The sequence below is a fragment of the Tiliqua scincoides genome, chromosome 4, assembly GCF_035046505.1.
Source record: "Tiliqua scincoides isolate rTilSci1 chromosome 4, rTilSci1.hap2, whole genome shotgun sequence".
Lineage (NCBI taxonomy): Eukaryota > Metazoa > Chordata > Lepidosauria > Squamata > Scincidae > Tiliqua > Tiliqua scincoides.
In genome coordinates, this window is record NC_089824.1 from 22,715,604 (window position 1) to 22,734,734 (window position 19,131).

Sequence of the window (19,131 nt, forward strand, 5' to 3'; positions counted from 1 at the left end):
TGCCGTGGGTGGAGCCTAGGGAGAAGGGGACTTTTGTCCCCTTCTCCCAGGTAAGGGAAGCAGCCCAGCAATGGGGCTTCTCATTTTACTGCCGACCTTTGGTTGGTGGTAAAGTAAAGGTGTTGGTGTAGGGCGTTGAGCCCGGCACAAACAAACAAGCTCTGGTGAAGCGGAGCTTCACCGGACCCAGCTCCTGCCTCCCTGTTCCCTCCCCCCAGCATGCCTCCCGCCTGCCCTCTCTACCCATGCCTCCCCCCTTCCTGGAACGCCTCCTCCCCGCCCCCCCGCTTACTGTGCTTTGGCTCGGCGGTCTGTGGGACCGCCGAGCAGCAGAGGAGCGCCCATACACAGGCATTGGCCTAGCGGTAAGCCTCGCAGATGTGCCTTACAGCATGTTTGTGATAGTGCGCTCCGGCGAAAAGCAGAGGTTTCCAGCAACAGGTCTTGGATGTATATGGGGTATACATCTTCCTTGTAGCTAGTGACTGGTGGACAGTGAGGTCTAGGTAGACCAAAGGTAGGGCTTGGATCCTAAGGCTTTAGTTGCTGCCCTGGTCTCTTTCTAATAATAGGGTTGAATCCCCTATGCCTGATCAGTTCCCTCAAATATAAAAAATACAGTGGTTGATAATTGCTAAATGCATGCTGATTCTTCCTGTACTAGATCATCTCTTTTCTCACCACCTGCCTGAGTGTGTTCTGAATTCCAGATGCAGTAGTGAGAGTTCAAGGGGTTGCATAGTGCTGGCATGTACTGTGTTCTGGATAAGACTACCTTTTAGCACACCAATACAAACACTTTAATTATGTCGGTTTGTGGTGATATACTAAAAGCCAATCAATACAGAACTCAATATACATTGATATTACAAACACACAATGGCTTTCAAACATTGATATTAATCATACAACCCCTCAATATGCACTTATTATGGTCCAGTGCCTGTCACACATTGAAGGAGCCGTATGACTGACCCTGAGCAGTGTAACAAACCCTTCTTACTCAAACAGCGTCAGACTGCTTGCCCCCCCATTTGCACGGTGTATGCTGGCATACTAATGTAGATGGCACTTAATATGATCCATGACTAGCCGCTTACATTTATTGAGCATTAGAAGCCCATGCAGAGGAACAAATTACTGCCAGACCAGTCCGACGATCTGGAATTTTATTCCATCCATATACATGCATAGTAACAACATTTGTTGAGAAATTATTTCTATCAGAAGTAGAACATTATCTCTGTGATCACCAGTTGCAGTATTGCTACTCTTATATTTAAATATATCTTATAAATGAATTAGATTCATACTTGCAGCATTGAGTTAAGGATTTCATTCTGACTGTGCCTTTCAAAAGATAAAACAGATAGATATGACCTCATTACTTACAATACTGCTTCCAGTAATTTTTGTTCATTCTTTATAAAGTATTGCATTTAACAGCAAAGGTTTAAAAATTGAGACAGAGATGCATCAGCGAAAGAAAATACAAGTACTATACAAGGAAAAAAAATTGCCATCTTCGTTTTAACGGACGCTTCCGGTTAAGAAAGTGGACAGAAACTTACTGCTACATACAATGCAAAGCCTAATGACTAAGGAACTGTATCTGCTAAAATATAAAGTGCAAACTGAGCCAAATTCTTTAAAAAAAAATTGAAATGTTAAGGCGAATTTTACAGCATAGTTGAAAGGTTTTGCAAGTTATATTTTAGCATCTACGCATATCTGCAATAGCATATAAGAAAAAAAAACGGGGGTACACAGGTGCTTTTGAAGCTATTTCTAAAATGCTTTTCCGTATAGTTTGTGACTATTTTCTTTAAAATCTACTATACAGTGCAAACCATATGTGCTACACAATAACTATACAATAACATTACAAATGACTTTAATATAAAGTTGTTTTTTTTAAATAAAAAATAACTACAGCTATGAATACTGCTGGTAAAATAAATTAATTGTTTTGAAAATGGCACCAAGAATACACTTTACTAATGAACCGTAATGGAAGTACACGTTTAAAGTCTTCAACTCAGCAATAACGAATTAACGCTTGATTGTCCAGAAGTCATACAAACAGCTCTTTCAGACTTGTATGGAACAATATACTAAACACAGGTACCAAAGGTCTGCCAAGTACTTTCATTTGACGTGCTCTGCTGCATGTGATGAGCAATAAAACTTCTTATGAGTTATAAAGTTTGATAGGTTGTTGAACTGGATGTCACACAAGCGGCAATACTTTCCACTGGTGGGAGCCTGAGTGGAACCATTCACGCCTTTTGCTATGCTAGATAACTGTTCTTCTGCTGCAGGAATGGTTGGAGAGACATTTTCATTGGCAGCTAAAGCATTCTCAGAGGCCCAAGACGGAGATTTGTGTCCGTCTTCATGTTGCTGAGGATTCTGGGAAATGTTCTCCTGCTGTGGGTTTGCTGCAGGCCTTTCCTCCTGTTTCAGTCCACCATTAACTATAACCATGCCTCTGTTTTTTGGCAACAATGGCAGAGACTCCTTCTTCTGTACAGGGCACCCATTTGAGGGGGTCTGGCCCTTCAGAGATTCACTTTCGGCATTTGTACTTTGATCTGCATCATTATTATGAACAACAAGGGAACTAGAAATGTAATCACTTGGCTTTATTCCATAATACGGAGAAAGCTGATCCGCGCCTTTAGCTTTCTTTATTGCTCCTGGGTAAAGGCATTGTGGAAGAAACAAGTGTTTGTTTTCTTCTTTTGTAGCAATGAGCTGGGCAGCCTCACTAAAGACCTTAAGTCCTTGAAGAGTTGCTAAGTGCGTAGAAAACAAGTTTCCATTGGGAGAAGACTGTTTGGAGTTTCCATTTTTCTCACACTTGATTATGCTTCGTTCATAACTAACTTCAGGGCTGTTCCGTTCACTTTCTGGATTTTGAAACACTTTGCCGTCAAGCTGTCCCATATCATTACGCTGGTGCACAGTGACAGGACAAAAATTCTGCTTATGGGCCAGGTAATTCTCTACCTTATTAAAACTGATCTTGCACACAGTGCATTCATGGTAGTCTAGCAACCTTTTGGGGGACGCGGATGTCCTGTCGGACTGAGATAAACATTTTTTGCTGAGATCTATCGGTACGTCCATCTCCAAGCAGGAAACAGTGGAATGGGGCGTTTCACACTTGGAGGCTGGGACACATTTGTTAATGGACAGAGATGTTTCTAAATGCTTTGAGACTATCCCTGGAAAGATATCGCAGCGTGGATGATAGCACTCTCCAAGGCCATCAGTTGGTTCTTGAGAAGATGTACATGGGTTGGCCAGATTAGCAACTTCCAGAAAGCGCTGCTGGACCAGCTGCGGCCTTTGCTCTTGCTCTGGTAGGCACATCTCATACATCTTTCTCCGCTTGCGTGTACGCATGGTCCTCTGCATGGCAGGCACTTTGTTAGAAGCAGATCTTTTAAGTGGAGGATCGTGGCGTGTGGCACAGTAGTACTGCTTGTGAACCATGTATGTTTCATGCCTACTGAATGTTATATTGCAGGCTTCACATGTGGTCTTGTTGGGGTCACTTTCTCCTTCTAGGAGAGGAGCTGTGGTCTGGTTTTTGCCATCAGACGGTTTCCCATTCATTTTCTCATCGCTGTTGGCAGCATTTGACAGCTTCTTCACCTGTGATGAAAAGTCTTTTTCATGCCCCTTGCTGTTTGGCCCAATCATGTCCAGTACAGTGGAAGAGTTGATGCAAGATGCCTGAAGCAGCTGGTTCTCGGCGTCTGAAGTGTGAGGTGCGGTATTCAACATGTTGATAGAATTCTGACCGTTGCTGGGACTTACAGACTCAGGCATTTTTTCTGAAACACTGCCAAAATCGGGCGACTTTGCCATTTGTTGCCATCGACTGCTGCAGTAGTGCTTTTTGTGTACTAAGTAGTTATCCAAATTGTTGAATGTAATGTTACACTCAAAACAGGTAGCTCCTTTGGGCATAAGTGGGCTGTAAATGACAGGGGGATAGCTGTGACTTCCATGCCTCAGCCTTCGATGGACCAACTCAGACATTTTGGCTAGTATCTCTGAAGCCTGAGGAACCACTGTAATGTCCTGGGGAAAGGCAAACTGTGAAAGGAAAGGTCCCATGGGGAAAGAAGGACCCAGATTAGGCTGGACTGGGGAGGAGGCAAGCCTTGGGCTGGATGGTTCAGATTTTATTTTTGTGTAGGAAAAACTCTGCTTGTTTGGGGCAGACTGTGTTTCTGGCCTCTGGTTGGGAAGGAAAAGGGGAGTCTTTTTCTCGCACTTATCAAGCTCCGTGTCAGAACTTGCATCCTTTGTCTGCATTGTCTTTTGGCTCTGAGAACCATCGCTTCTGTTCAGCAGATCGGCAGTCGCCTGCAAAGTCTCTTCATTACCACTTGGAGAGTGTTCAGTGTCACTTTCTCTCTGCAGCTTGTTGCCAGAGACGTGTAAATCTTGGTGCTGCAGCAGTTCCCTCTGAGTTTGGAAGCCAAAATGGCAGCGGGTGCACCTGAAGGCAGCTTGAGTGAGATGTGAGAACAGGTGCTGGTGAAAGTTAATCACCGAGTCTGCGGTGTAGTTGCAAACTGTGCATTTCAGGCTAGCACCAGAGGGAAGGAATTCTTCCATTTTCACTCCTGTGAAGGGGGTAAAAAAAGAAATCCAGCCAGTTAATGTGAGCCTGTCGTCCCACAGAATGTATTTTAATGCCGTTAAGAAACTGTTTTCAATAGGCCTGCAAATAGATGAAGTGAAAAGATGGTGGAAATCCTGAGTCTCACTTGAGCCACAGGCTGTAGTTTTTTCAAAGTCACTGCCCTAATTATCGCAAGGCAGCCCCATCCTGTGCCCTTTTATACTTCTGGTGTTTGGCATCACGCAATACATGGGCAGATGCCTCCTTCCGGAAAATCCTGGCAACACACAAATGCTTAAGGCCAAACTAACACAATGTTAATAATGCTGCTGAAAGCAGGCCAGGGATATTTTCTCTTGAAACTAGTGCATATGTGAAGGCCCAAATCCATAGCAGGACTGAAGTCAAGGGCTGTAATGTTTTGCCCCCACTGCAGTCCCAATCCAGATGGTGCCCTATGTTACAACCCCTCACCAAACAGCCAGTTTTGGATCCCCCCACATGCTACTTACAACTGTGACATTACTTGAGCCTTAAAGTGGACCAAGAGGTCCAGGGACTGACTTGATGCATCGCCTCAGACGCTAACTGCACTGCTGAATAATTGGTGATGAACAAAGTAAACGTGACCGTGCTGGACACGTCATCTCTTTTTGTATGTTTTCCCCATTCATATATAAAATGGGGAGGGGAGGATGCTACTGTACTTTAACATAAAAAGAATGAAAGGAAGCAGGATGCAGAACCTGCCCACCAACCCACTGGTCCAGCTGCTTTCTTCTGTTCTTGGCTCCTTCAGTATTGCAGCTAAAAAGGGAGAACAGTGCTTAGAACAACCAACTGTGGGGTGATGGGGAGGGGGGAAGAGTTCAGTTGCCTTCTTCCTTGAGGTCCTTCTCCTATAGAGTAAGACACTCTGTCTTCTGTTCTATTTGTAAATGGGGAAGACATCTGTGGGAATGGCCCTGTCATGCCCAGGTGGCATCAAATTATAAAGGCTGAAAGGGAATTCAGAAGTCCATGCAAGTTAATGGGTATGATAAGGGTCAACAGAAAGCTATTCTTTTCCCTCTGTAACTGCAGCTGCAAGGACTGGAATGGCTCTCCTGCCCCATTGCCTCAGTTTTCTTTTCTTCTTTCTCTAGGGTAGTGGTTCCCAAACTCCTGCAGGGGAATTGGGCACCTTTGCCGGGGCAGTGATGAAACCACAATTATTGTGACACTGCCGTGACCAAGGGGCTTTTTCACTTACCTAAAGGGGCAGCACTGGCCTTTAGCAGGGTGGGGGGCTCACAGCCCCTTCTGCGGGCCTCCCTGCTTCCCTAAACAGCACTTATCTCTGATTGGAACCTACTTCTGAAATTGCCAAATGAAAAACCAGGGCCCTTTGGTTGCAGCACCAGGGCCCATGATCATTGCAGCACCATTGCTGCCATCTCTGCAGGGCCACTCCCCTTAAGAGGGAATGTCCTTTTTCCAGTTCCCCTGGTGGGTTGCGACCCACCAGTTTAGGAATCACTGGTCTAGGGTAATTTAATTTTAGAAATTTGAAAATGTCAAGACTCCGAAGCTAGAATGAGGATTGTGCAAGATACAAGTTGTCCTTGACTCTAACAGCTCAATCTATGCATGTATACTCATAAGTAAGCCCCACTGAGCTCAATGAGGCTTATTCTCAGGTAAGGGCCCAATCCTGTGCTTGGCGGCATGGCTCCGTGCCGCCTAGCACTGTTGCAAACATGCCGTAAGGCACGTTTGCAAGCCTCACCGCCGGGATCCCACCTGTGCTAGCTCAGCACTGACTGGTGCTGGGCTAGCATGGGGCGGTCACCCACCTTCCGTGGCTCAGCGGTCTCCCAGACCACCGAGCCGCAGCACAGTAGGCAGGGGCAGGAATGGGGAGGGGGCATTCCGGGGAGAGGGGAGGCCGGTGGGGAGTGGAGAGAGGGCAGGGGGAGGCATGCTGAGGGGTGGGCAGGAGGCCAGGGGGAGGGAGGGAGGCGGGTCCATGGAGCTCCACTCCGCAGGATCCAAGGTGCCTCGCCCTACACGAGTGCCTTTACCTTACTGCCGACCAAAGGTCAGCGGTAAAATGAGTAGCCCCATTGCGGGGCTGCTTACCTTACCTAGGAGAAGGGGACAAAAGTCCCCTTCTCCAAAGGCCCTCCCGTGGTAGCCCGGGAGGCACAGGATCCGGCGGCAGCCCTTCTCGGTGCTGCTGAGCCTGTGTGCCCTGGGCAGCTCATTGCAGCCTATGATTTTCACTCAGTTTGATGATGGTTGAGAACTTAAATGCGATCGAAAATCCCACAGCAATACCTATGCACACAATTGCAACATGGTATTTGAATGGCTCCTGCCTCTGATGTTGCCTTGAGCAGGACCACGGTTTACTTCAGCCTTGTGCTGTGACATTGACATGGGCTAACAAGCATCTGGAATGTCAGACAGCCAGTAGGCTGCAAGTCTGACTCTTCTGATCAATGTCATTGAGATACTTTCTTTTTATATCTGTGGCAACATGTAATAAAAGGCTTCCAGCCACGCAGATGGGTGGAGGATAACTTGCCCAGTTCCACCCCCCGCATGGTGTGCTGCACAGCTATTGGTGGGAGGCAGGAGGGGTGTGCCTGTGGCGTGCAGTTGAAAGCCACTGTGTGGGCTTACCCAGGCTTCTTTGATCCTCTTCAGCAGCAGAACTCAACCACCCACCCTTCAAGTACAGTCAGAAGTCACACTGGTCGCCTTTTGGGGCTGGGTAGGAATTTTTTGGCTTTTCCCGATTGGCTGTGGGAAACGTTTTTTTCACCTATTCATCTGTCTGCTTGGGTTTTTGGGGTATTTTCAGACACAGGTCAGCTGTGTCTGACAGGACAGTGTGGGACTGAGAGGGGAAGTAGGGACCCAATGTCTACCTTTAGGTAAGCAACAGGCCTGGTTAAGGCCTCTGCAGGTCCCCCGAGGCTACCCATAAGAACATATGAAGAGCCCCGCTGAATCAGACCAAAGGCCCATCTAGTCCAGCTTCCTGTATCTCACAGAGGCCCACCAAATGCTTTTGGGAGCACAAAAGACAGCAAGACACAACCTGCATCCTGGTGCCCTCCCCTGCATCTGGTATTCTGAGGTAGTCTGCTTCTAAAACCAGAAGCTTGAACATACCTATCATGACTTGTAACCCGTGATGGACTTTTCCTCCAGAAATGTGTCCAATATGGCAAGAAGTTCCACGAACTAATTACACACTGGGCAAAGAAATATTTTCTTTTGTCTTTTGTCTTTCGTCTTTCTTTTGTCCCAACACTCCATTTTAGCAGATGTCCCCTGGTTCTGGTGTTATGTGAGAGGGAAAAGAGTGTCTCTATCCATGTCATCTATCCCCTAAATAATTTTGTATGTCTCAAACATGTTCCAACTCAGCACCTTTTCTAGACTGAAGAGCCCCAAATGCTGTAGCCTTTCCTCGTAAGGGAGGTGCCAGCCTGACTTGACCTCGGAATGGAATTGGAATGCTCACTTTCATGGTTACCTGGTTCAGGGTGGGCAGAACAATTGAGCTGCCTTGACCCCATTTCCAGGGTTTGGTGAGAAAGAACCTGGGGGAGCCTTTTGGTGAAGTCAGGTTCTGAGCCAGGGTGGTTTGCCCAAGGGACAGCTCAGACAGGCGTCTCCTCCTAGTTAGCTGCCTGCTCTGAAGGAGGTGGAATATGGTCAGGACCCACTGCTTTACACCAATCACTGCTCAGTTTTGCAATTCAATAAAATCATGGCCCTGTTTTCAACCAAGTCACACATGTTTGTGGGGGGGGGGGATACCTGGGCAAAAGTTGAGGTAAAGCTAAGACTGTCATGAAAATCATATATCAAATAATCATATATCTTAATTTTAATAGGTGAAGAGTAAGCAATTAATACAATTACCGTAGAATAAACCAGAAATCACCAAGTCCAGTACTTGGTTTTGCCTTTTAACAAGTTTTCTTGGGCACAATGTTAAAAATGCTTGAGGTGTCTAAAGAAAAGATGACCCCAGCAGAGCAAATATTTCACTTACCACTGTGAGAATTTAGATGAATTTCCAGGGCTCTTGCATTAGAAAAGCTTTTGGTGCACTGTGGAAAGGGACAGACACTGGATATTGGCTGAACACTCTCCTCGTTTTCCTCCGAGAGCTGAGCTCCTTCTCTTTGCCTCCCGCTGCAGTAGTACATGAGGTGAGCCTGAAGATTCCGCTCACTCCGGTACCAAATGCCACAAGATTTGCAAGGGAATATATCCTCTGCGAGGAAAAAATAACAGGTGCAAGTAAGCCATAGTTTGCTCCTGCCATCGTTTATGCTGCTCCTGCATAGTTTGCTCCTGTCTTACTGCAACAAGCCTAAGCTGTTTGATCTTCTTATTTTAAAATACCCATTTAGCAGCAGGTTAGCAGACAGCACTTGATTAATAAACAACACCGAGAAGCTAAAAAGAAACCAGGTGTGAGACCTATTTTTTTTTTGTTCTGTTTGAATAAAATATCTGGGTCTAGATATGGATTGAATGAATGACTAATATATGCCATGAATCTACCTAGAAACACATAACCTCTAAAACTGAACTCCAGAAGTCTGAGGTGGCCAAATAAGGAAACTGCTCAAGAGAAACCTAATCCAGAAATGAAGTGCAGGCCTAGGAAACTAAAATCATTATGAAAAACAATTAATTATTAATTTCTATTGTGCTGTAATTTTGCTGGCTGTGAGGATAGTCCAATTAAATACAACATCCTTCTTTAAAAAAAAAAGAATTTAACTTCATTACAATGTGTTGAAAGCATACTCTACCCATCTAATAATTCCTCTATTTAAGTGTTTAGAAATTGTTCTTTCTAGAGTTGAGATTAAAGGTGCATAAAATAATACATATTTAGAAAGAAAAAAAATCATATGATTTCATGTACATCTTGTTACAAGATTTCTAGACTGCCTTTCATCAAAAACGTTCACAAGGTGGTTTAAAAAAATTAAGAATACAAATATCCAGTAAGTCCAATTAAAGCAATAATTTATAACTGCATGAAAGCAACAGTCAAAACAAATCCAATCTTTTCCAAATGCTGGGTGGAAGAAAGAATTCTTCTTTATCAAATTCAGACTTAGAGCAGCCATTTTCTACACTGTGCCGTGGCACACTGGTGTGCCGCAAATGATATGCTGGCGTGCTTCGGGAATTTGGGGGAGGGTCATTTATTAGTAGGGCCACTGGGGGATATGAGCCTCCACCTCCAAGGCATGCTGTGCCTTGACAATTTTAGTACTTTGTCAGTGTGCCATGAGATGAAAAAGATTGAAAATCACTATCTTAGAGAAACACTCTGTCACGGCACTCTGGGGCCATCACAGAAAAGAAAATCTTTATAGATGACAAACGTACATTACTTGGGATAGAAGCTGGAGCAGCATGGCCAGTTGGTTTGTCATGGAATGTAAAGCCCTGATGGTCATCTTGTTCAGTTCAAATTATTAAAGTCAAACCCAAAGCCATTCTTTGTTCTATGCTGCCAGAATTGATTGGAAATCTTAGATACGCAGCGATATCCAGCACTGTAGCTGGACTCAGCAGTGAGAGTGATGCATGCAGAGAACGCAAATATCAAGGACTAACAGCTCAGACTGGCTAAGCAAGCTAATGACCTAAATATTCCCATTTAGTTCTGTACAGTTATCAATCATGTAAACTTTTGCAGTTGGATCTGGATAATCTTCCTTAATCTAGGGCAGTTGTTCTCAAAAGTGAACCTTCCTTTTGAGAGCAGTTGTTTCAGTTAGTATGAGCAGAGGTGAAACAAAAGAGCAGCAGAATGAAGTGCGACATTTAGGGCACAATCCTATCCTGCACTGGAACAGGCAAGCCAAAGAATCTTGTGCTGTATCCAGCGCAGGATAGTGGCCGGAAGCAGCTTAGCCAGAGGCAAGGGGAAACTTTTCCCCTTACCCCTGGGAAAGGGCTGTTGGCCCCTATGGGACTCCTCGGACTTGTGCCACCTCAGGAGGTGGTGCAAGTCTGAGGAGAGCGGAGCGGCTTGAAGCTGCTTCATTCTCCCCAGGAACGGGGGTTGGGATGCGATATAACTGCCAGATCCTCTCCCCGCACAGCTGCCCCTGGGGCAGCCCACCACCCGCCCTCCCCCCGCGGAGGAACGCCTCCCTCCCGTCTACCTTTTCTGCTTGCGTCAGCCCAGGCAGGTTGCCGAAAGCATCCAAGGGGAAGCCAGCGCAGAGGCTTATGTCAGCCTCCGCAGGCTGGCACTTCTTGGAGCGCCTCTCGAGGAGTAGAAAACGTGCTTTATGGCACGTTTGCGACCCTCCCAGGCCGGCAGAAGGGACTTGCGCCAGCCAAAGTCCATTCTAGGACTGAGCCCTTTGAAAGCAAACACATTATTACCACCTGACCCATACCTCTCCGGACTGTGAAAGTGACATTGCGTGTTTAAATACTCTTATTTAAAAAAAAACAACAATATGCTTTCTGCAACTACACTAACATGACAGGGAAAAACCTAGGCCAATGTCTTTCCTAAAAGCTAGTTTTCTATGCGCAGGGCATGCTTTATTTGTGGGAAGCATTTCATCATGCTATGTCCTACCTGACATCCAAAATCTGATAGTGGGAAACTTTTTCTTAGTGTGAAGCTTATGCTGATGATAAGTTTGAGAAATCCTAGATCAGCAATTTTCATGCCAGTGTGCTGTGAATTGTCCACAAGTGTGCCATGGGTGTTTGGGGGAGGGTCATCTACTAATTGGGCCATTGGGGAATGTGAGCCCCCCACCAGTAGTGTAGTGTGCTTTGTCAATTGCCAAAAAACAGATGGTGTGCCTTGGCAATTTTAGTGCCTTGTCAGTGTGCCATGAAATGAAAAAGGTTTGAAAATCGTAGCCGTAGACCAGGGGTGTCCAAAGTTTTTGGCAGCAGGGCCACATTGTCTCTCTGACACTGTGTCAGGGGCCAGGGAAGAAAATAATTAATTTACATTTAAAATTTGAATAAATTTACATGAGTTTACATAAATTAATATATTAAAGTTGAACTTATATGACTGAATGAAGGTCTTGCAATAGCTCAAGGCCTATAAAAGGCCTTGCACAAAGCAAGGCTGGCCTTTCCTTTGCTGCCGCTACTGCATCATGGATGTGAAACAGCAAGCAGTGGAGGGACCCCTCATCCCACAGCTCATGCGAGAGGTCCAACAGTCACCCTCACACTGAGAGTGGTTGCATTGGGCCAGTGTGGGCTCCAACAAATCTCCGGAGGGCCAGAGGCTCATTGGAGACTGGGGGCTTCCTGAGGGCCGCATTGAGAGGCTTTGAGGGCCGCAAGTGGCCCCAGGGCCGGGGTTTGGGCACTCCTGCCGTAGACCAAACAGATCCCACAACAGCTGTTGTGGAATGTTAAAAAGTGTATGGCCACAATACGAAATTTATTAATAGTATTTAGAAAGAAATTGTGGTAGAACACTCACTATTGACAATAGCGGTTGGCAAAATGGATGCCATAGCAGCTTGTTGAGGAAGCAGCTGTATCGAATCCAGCAGACGAGCCGGATACATCCCCTCTGTAAGAGTCATCTGGCTGGCAGCTTGCAGTCTTGAGTCAAAATCCACAATGAAGGCAATTAGCTCTTCACCCTCAGCAATGGCCTTCGTTGTTGTGCACCAAAGCTGTCCCCCTAGAAGCAAACACACACAGAAAACCGGGAAGATGTCATTGTCAGCTGCAATGTTGCGTTCTAGTTTGGGTGACGGACTATATTTTGCTTCAAAATTAAAGGCAGCCCTGTGCAATTGCAGCTCTTTGTGTCGCTAGAGGAGCGTTAAACAATGCTTTGAAATATAGCTAGCAAATATAGCTAGAAGCTGTATTAGCAATGCAGCAGAGGAATTATAGCCAGGAGTTCTGTAGGACTGGTACCATCTATTATCTCACTCAAATGCAGCCCTTTGTCTTACAAAAACAAACAAAACACTGGACATGCCCAGAACTGCAATATCAGCAAATTTATTTTCATTGGTTTCTATCCAGTCAGTATTTTTGGTGAACTTTCTGGGTTTTGTTGTTGTTGTTGTAGTTTTGGTCCAGGACACATGTACAAGTGTGTATGAGTGCATATCTGAATGTGATATAATATACATGTTTTGCAAGGGTCCATCCAGAGGGAAGCAAGCAACAAAACACAGCTCCAATATCATCACAAGGTCACTTTTATACTTCTTCTACCACCTTTTCTCTAAACACGCACAACGTCCTTCGTGGAAGAATATGCATCATCATTGTGTTGACTGGTTTAGCTCTCCTTATGCCAATCGAACTTGCTGTTCAGATATGCAAAAGATCTGTTTCATAAAGCCTCATTCACACAAAGCTTTGTTTAAAAGGGAAACTTTCTTCAAACAGCAAGATACACTATAGCTCTGTGCTGTAAGCGTCACGTGGAGTGCATTAAAAAGAAAATTAACTATGCAAGTAATGCACTAATGTATTTGAATGTGATAGTGAATGCTCATTTATTTAACATGTTTAGACAGGCAAAGCACTTATATTGTGTTATCTCTAGTCTCAGGCCTAGATACATATCCAGTACAGTTATGGCTGAAAGAATGTTTCATACTTTATATGTTATAAAGCTTTTTCTTCTACAGGTTTTGTATATATAGCAAAAGCTATAGGTTGTATTCATTAGACAAGGGGGGGGGGAAGGTACCAATTTTGATAAGTAATATTGCTGTGTTTATCTTTTAGCAGAACTGCCTTTTCAGCTACACTTCATTTTTTCCCCCCTTCCTCAAAGAGATTACAGTTTTAAAACAACTTGTTGCAAAAATCTGGTGGAAGAGATAACAACAGTGTATGATATGCAACAGCTAAATAGAAGAATTAGGACATTGTTTTAGAGGAATCTTGGACAATTAATTAATCCAGTCCTATTAGCTTTCAAAGATGAACAAACAAAACAGCATCACTGGCAATGTGTAGGAGAGGGGAAAACCAAGGCAGAGCTCCCAGACCTCTAAGTCATACAGAAGTTGCAAAGCAGGAAAAGTTGCAGTTGATTTGTCTTCATGCTCTGCTAGTAATACAGTGGGATCTGGTTACAAAGGACACAGCCCTAACCAACTTTCCAGCACTGAGGTAAGAGCAATGCAGCTCTGAGGTAAGGGAACAAATATTCCTTTACCTTGAGGAGGCCTTCCATGAGTGCCACCCAACAGCAGGATGCAGCACATGCCCCATTGGCACAGCTATGTCAGTGCTGGAAAGTTGGTTAGGATTTGGGCCAAAGATTGCTAGCACATTTATTGCGCCCCCTATAATTTCAAGGTTTTCTGCTTTCCAGAATTCAGGACATGGAATTCTCACAATAGTGATTTACTGCTTATGCAGGTGCAAAAAGCTAAATTCCTTGCAAAACTGAATCTTGGAAGCGGGATAAGTAATGCAAAGTAAAAACATGCTTGCAGATTTGCTTTATTTGAATCACTTATTGGAATCACTGAATTATTGGGCTTTCTTTTTGCATAATGCAGAGTTCTTGAGCACATAATACACCTGCATGAATCAGAGATGAAAGTCTCTATTAGGAAGCCTTCCAACACGCAGTAAAGATCTGCCTCTTGTCACTTTTCTTGCATAAACTCTTGGATAGTTAGGAAGAGAATGTTTTCAGCATTTTCCTTAAATGCTGCAGAATACTTTTTCCCCTGCAGAAGTTCTCAAGGTTGCAATCCTAAACTTATTGACCTGTCTATATGACAGATTTGGGTGAGCCACTCACTCAAGTTGTCCTGCACTGGAATAGTTGGCAACCTTCAGTCTCGAAAGACTATGGTATCGCGCTCTGAATGGTGGTTCTGGAACAGCGTCTAGTGTGGCTGAAAAGGCCGATTCGGGAGTGACAATCCCTTCCACACCAGGAGCAAGTGCAGTCTGTCCCTGGTCTGTCTCCCTGGCTGGGCCTTCCTTCTTTGCCTCTTAGCCTCAGACTGTTGGCCAAGTGTCTCTTCAAACTGGGAAAGGCCATGCTGCACAGCCTGCCTCCAAGCGGGCCGCTCAGAGGCCAGGGTTTCCCACCTGTGGAGGTCCACTCCTAAGGCCTTCAGATCCCTCTTGCAGATGTCCTTGTATCGCAGCTGTGGTCTACCTGTAGGGCGCTTTCCTTGCACGAGTTCTCTATACATATCTTCTATAACTTGTTACCAGGAAGGAATTAAAATTCTCAGTGACAAAAGACAGAATAATCCCACTGCCAAGGTTTCATAATTTCCTTCTCTTTCTAGTCTTTGGGATTTCCTCCATTCCACTTCCTCAGTCCACATTCCTCCATTCCTTTATCAAGCCAACACCATAGCCCTGTTCACTTGTTATACATGTGTACAAAGAACATGTGGTCAGGGGAGAGTAGAATGCCCTGACAAGTCTGTCCTTGTGCTGATGTGACCTGAAATCTCCCCTCGTGTGGTAAGCATTTGTCTGCAGTGACAAATGCTGAACCCAGGGGAAGTGTCGAAGTAGTGATCCTGGGGAGAAACCCCACATGCAACAATTGTATCTGCGAAAGACTTTGGAGCAGGGGACTTCAGAAGTCTGTTAACATGGGACTGGGTCTTCCTGGTGCACTCCCTCTTGTTCTCCCACAATACATTCCTTGCACTTGTGAATAAAAACTGAACAGGGCTCTTCCTTCTAAACGATTATTCTGCCTGTAGCTTCAAGGTTCACACATGCTGTCTGCCATCACTTTGACCTCCCCTAAAGCAAACTCTTACCATGGGCCTGAGTAACTGTTGAGCTTTAAAAGATCCTGACCAATATATGTGAAATCTGGAACTGAAACCTAGCCACTGTCTGCTGCCAATGTGGAGATCATGCTTATACCTTTTAACTATGTGAAGCAACAGGAAGGGAAAGCACCAACTTTGGTTCCTACTCTGCTACTCCACTTGTCTAGGGTAACCAGATACAGTGGAGGACATAGTGCCTAAACCTTTAACCACTGTACAGAAGAGAGAATTTTTCAAACCTGGAGGGGTTTGAAAAGCTGCACCTGCCAAAATTCCCTCTTCGATATAATGATTAAAGGTATAGGCACTGTGTCCTCCATTGTATCTGGTCACCCTAGTCTTGTCCCACTCTTATTCTTCTCCTTCTGTGGACAAAATGAAAGGTAAGGAGGTGAGAATAAGAAAAGGAACAAGTGAAACAGGGGCAATGAGGGAGGCAAATCAGCAGCTGCCTCTCTGTCTTCAGTGCTTCTAGAGGGACAGGAATGGCTTCTGGGGTGTTAGCTGGCAACTGTTACATGAGGCAGTATCTGATAACAGAGTTTGTACCAAATGGAAACACTCTTGCAAAGTGCCTTGATTTTCTACCTCTTTGGTGATCCATCAATACATCAAGCACTTTTCCTGTTTGGGAAAGGTTAAACACTAAAACAGCTTCTCAAAAACTATGGAACAGAAGGCCTCAAAAAACTCTGTTTTTGTGTTTTTTGTGCGTGTGTATTTTTTTTTGGGGGGGGGGGTTAATGCTAACAATCTGGGCTCTTGTGAAAATAGATCTGATTCCCAACAGGAAGCTTTTAAATGACTCTCATAGTTATTTTCAAAACTGCAGTGCAGTGTACTACAAATTTTGAAACCAAAGAACAGGGTTCCAGGTCAAAGTTGATTGCATTTTGGAAATTCATGCTTCTATTACAGGAATCTGTTGCCTCAAACATTGCAGAGTCCTGCCAATTTTTTTTCATGTACTCTTTTTATTATTTATGAAATCAGTGCCTGCAGAATGTCATGCAGACCTCTGCTGATAAACTCTAATTAAGATTAAGACAAGTCCTTTGGAAAGAATCCCATCATTAGCAAACACGATAAACACAAAAAATACTCCCTACTTGTCAAACCGGAACTATTCAGTAGCCTAACAGTATTATCTGTTGCTAGGCTACAGTACTGACAAAGGTTCAATTATATTGTGTGGCCATACCTATAGAGTACTGTATAAGCAAAATGTACCTCATGTAAAGGCAAAGAACTTCAGCTACGTTATCTTAAATTCATGGTTCTTTACAATAGCAAAAAATCAGGTTAATAATTACATAATACATTGCAAAAATCTTTGAGATGCATTGTGTTTCCACAATCATTTCTAATTTATCTCAGTGATTGATAGATATTTATTTTGCAGTAGAACAAAATGCAAGCAATAGGGAATCATAAACCACAGAACTACATCTGGGCTCAGTGAAATTGGGAACCCAGCTCAACATAAAATACATGCAGAAAACACAGCCAATGAAATCTTGCTCCGAAATATCCACAGCCTGATCCAAAACACATTACAGAACTACAGCCCAATTCATATTATCCACGGCATTGTAACCACTTGAAATGCAACTGTGTTGGTACTACTCCACATGGCAAGAGGTTTGTATGAAGTGGCTCCACACAGTACTGAAGCCTTGCCATCGGCAACCTTTATGATGGGATAGTTGAAAGTAGACTGGTGCAACTGCAAGGTAAGTTGATTCCCACTAATAATGGTTTGGTATCTGAAGATTTTCCAAGAATTGTACTGATAATGGCCATTGAACAACAGATTAATGTATTAATTGAGCCTTTTTACCACATAACTGGACCAACTCAGAGCCTTCTTAAATGTTTGGGAGCTCATTAACTTATACACTGTGGGGCATTCTACATGTGCAGCCATACCATAACTCAGTTCCATGGGGGATCCTTGCCTGTACAGTAGCTCTGGGCATGTTTGAGCATCTTCAGAACAGTGGATTGAGACTCCGCTGTTCAAGAGTGGTGTGTCTCCCAATATACGGGTAGATGGAAAACTGAAGCAGAATCACAATTGTGAAGCAGAGTCACAATCAATGCAATTCAGCTTGGGCTCCCATCAACTCTTGTGTAGTAAGTGCAACTAGAAATATAATGCAGCCCTCCTTTGATAATGCTTATTTCTCCCCTTTATTATAGTGAACTTATGGGGAGTATTTAAGAAATCATTTGTCTTTACCTGCATTTTGGGAGGGACTCGTTTTTGTTGTTTTTTGAAAGGGTAGTATTAAATACTAGAGCCATGTGCAGCTATTGGTTTTAAAAGCATTTTCCCGACTTCGGTTTGGGAGCGTTCCTTAAAATCAGTGGTGCCATATGGCTTCCGATTAGTCCTTCTATTGCTTTTATCACCGTGGCTTTCCAGAGGGAATGGCTAAAAATAATTTAACTTTCCTCCTAAGACAAAAGCAGTGGTGAAGTATAAGGCAGCCACACTTCCCCTGCATTTCGGGTATCTTAGAGACTAAGACAGCTCTAGAGCGTTTCTTAACAGTTGTGTAAAGCAAGCCCTTCCTACCACACAAATCATGCTTTGTTAAACCATTTAAAATGGGCCTGCTGCCATGTGAATAGATCGGATGTTTATGGAAAAAAAAAGTTGCTCTCAAAATTCCTTTTGGTTCCTAATCAGTCTCAGCCTGCCACAGCTCCTGTGTGCTAGCAAGTTATGCAGATTTCTCCTTTTCCCTTCTGCTTCTAATTTGTGAGTAATGTCTTCAACTCCATCACTGCAGTAGCAGCAGAAGCGTCCATTTCCTGTGTACATATGTTTTTATGAAGGAGGGTCAGGAGACTATCGGAGCTCATTGAATCAACAACTTGTATTAGTCTGCAGACTTAAAATGACACCCAGGCACAACTGGTCTTACTACGGTTGGAATAAATAGCTTCTGTTTTGTGAAAAAGATGTTTTAAAAATAGCCCTGGGAAGAATATGCTTGTTTGCAATATATGTTTGCCTTGGGTTTGCTTTTTATTTCAAGCATTTAAACGGAATTGATAAACCCACAATCAGACATTTTCCCTTGAGGGAAGGTGTGTGCATTGACTCGGCTATTCAGAATAACTTCCCTGTACCACGAATGCCCCCCATTAATGCCTAAGGAGAGTCCGGATCTCTGGGTTTTGACATTAACAGAGTGCATATAGCTATATGTAGCTTCGCTGTTTAATAAAAAAATTCTAATAAATTCAAATCCAGTACTGTTGAAATTCTTGACAGTAGAGTAGTGCAAGGAATAGAACTTATAAATTATGTGTGCCCCCTTTTTGAAAAATGCTTTGGAGGTTTCTTTGTGCATTGGCAAATACAGTAGGAATATGAGGTATTGTGTGGTTCCTTCTGCACAGTACCTGATAAAAGAATAAAGAGCTTTGACATATTCTTAAAACAATAGAGGAATTAAAGAGAAACAATGGACCAGCTGCTTCATTAATACAATCAAAAGAGAGCCCAGCACAGAGGAGTCCAGATAATTAAGCACTACTCTTTTAGACCTTCTTTCTATAATAAAATTGCTTAAAAATTTATTAACTACTTCCCAGTTGTTAGATAGATCTGTGCACTTGTTTATTTGGGTTGATTAATGCCTTTTCAGTATT

The 19,131-nt window shown here is 43.9% G+C and overlaps 1 protein-coding gene across 2 annotated transcripts in view; it reads right to left on the reverse strand.

The window, feature by feature from the left end:
* Positions 1 to 1,160: 1,160 nt before the first annotated feature.
* ZFPM2 (zinc finger protein, FOG family member 2) overlaps positions 1,161 to 19,131 on the reverse strand; it is a 422,481-nt gene continuing 404,510 nt past the window's right edge. For both annotated transcript variants that reach the window (XM_066626503.1, XM_066626502.1), the window contains 3 exons: positions 12,150 to 12,356; positions 8,700 to 8,924; positions 1,161 to 4,646 (listed from right to left, as the gene is read on the reverse strand). In XM_066626503.1, the coding sequence (XP_066482600.1) occupies positions 2,149 to 4,646; positions 8,700 to 8,924; positions 12,150 to 12,356 (2,930 nt within the window). In that variant the 3' untranslated portion in view covers positions 1,161 to 2,148. The remainder of the gene's footprint in view (positions 4,647 to 8,699; positions 8,925 to 12,149; positions 12,357 to 19,131) is intronic.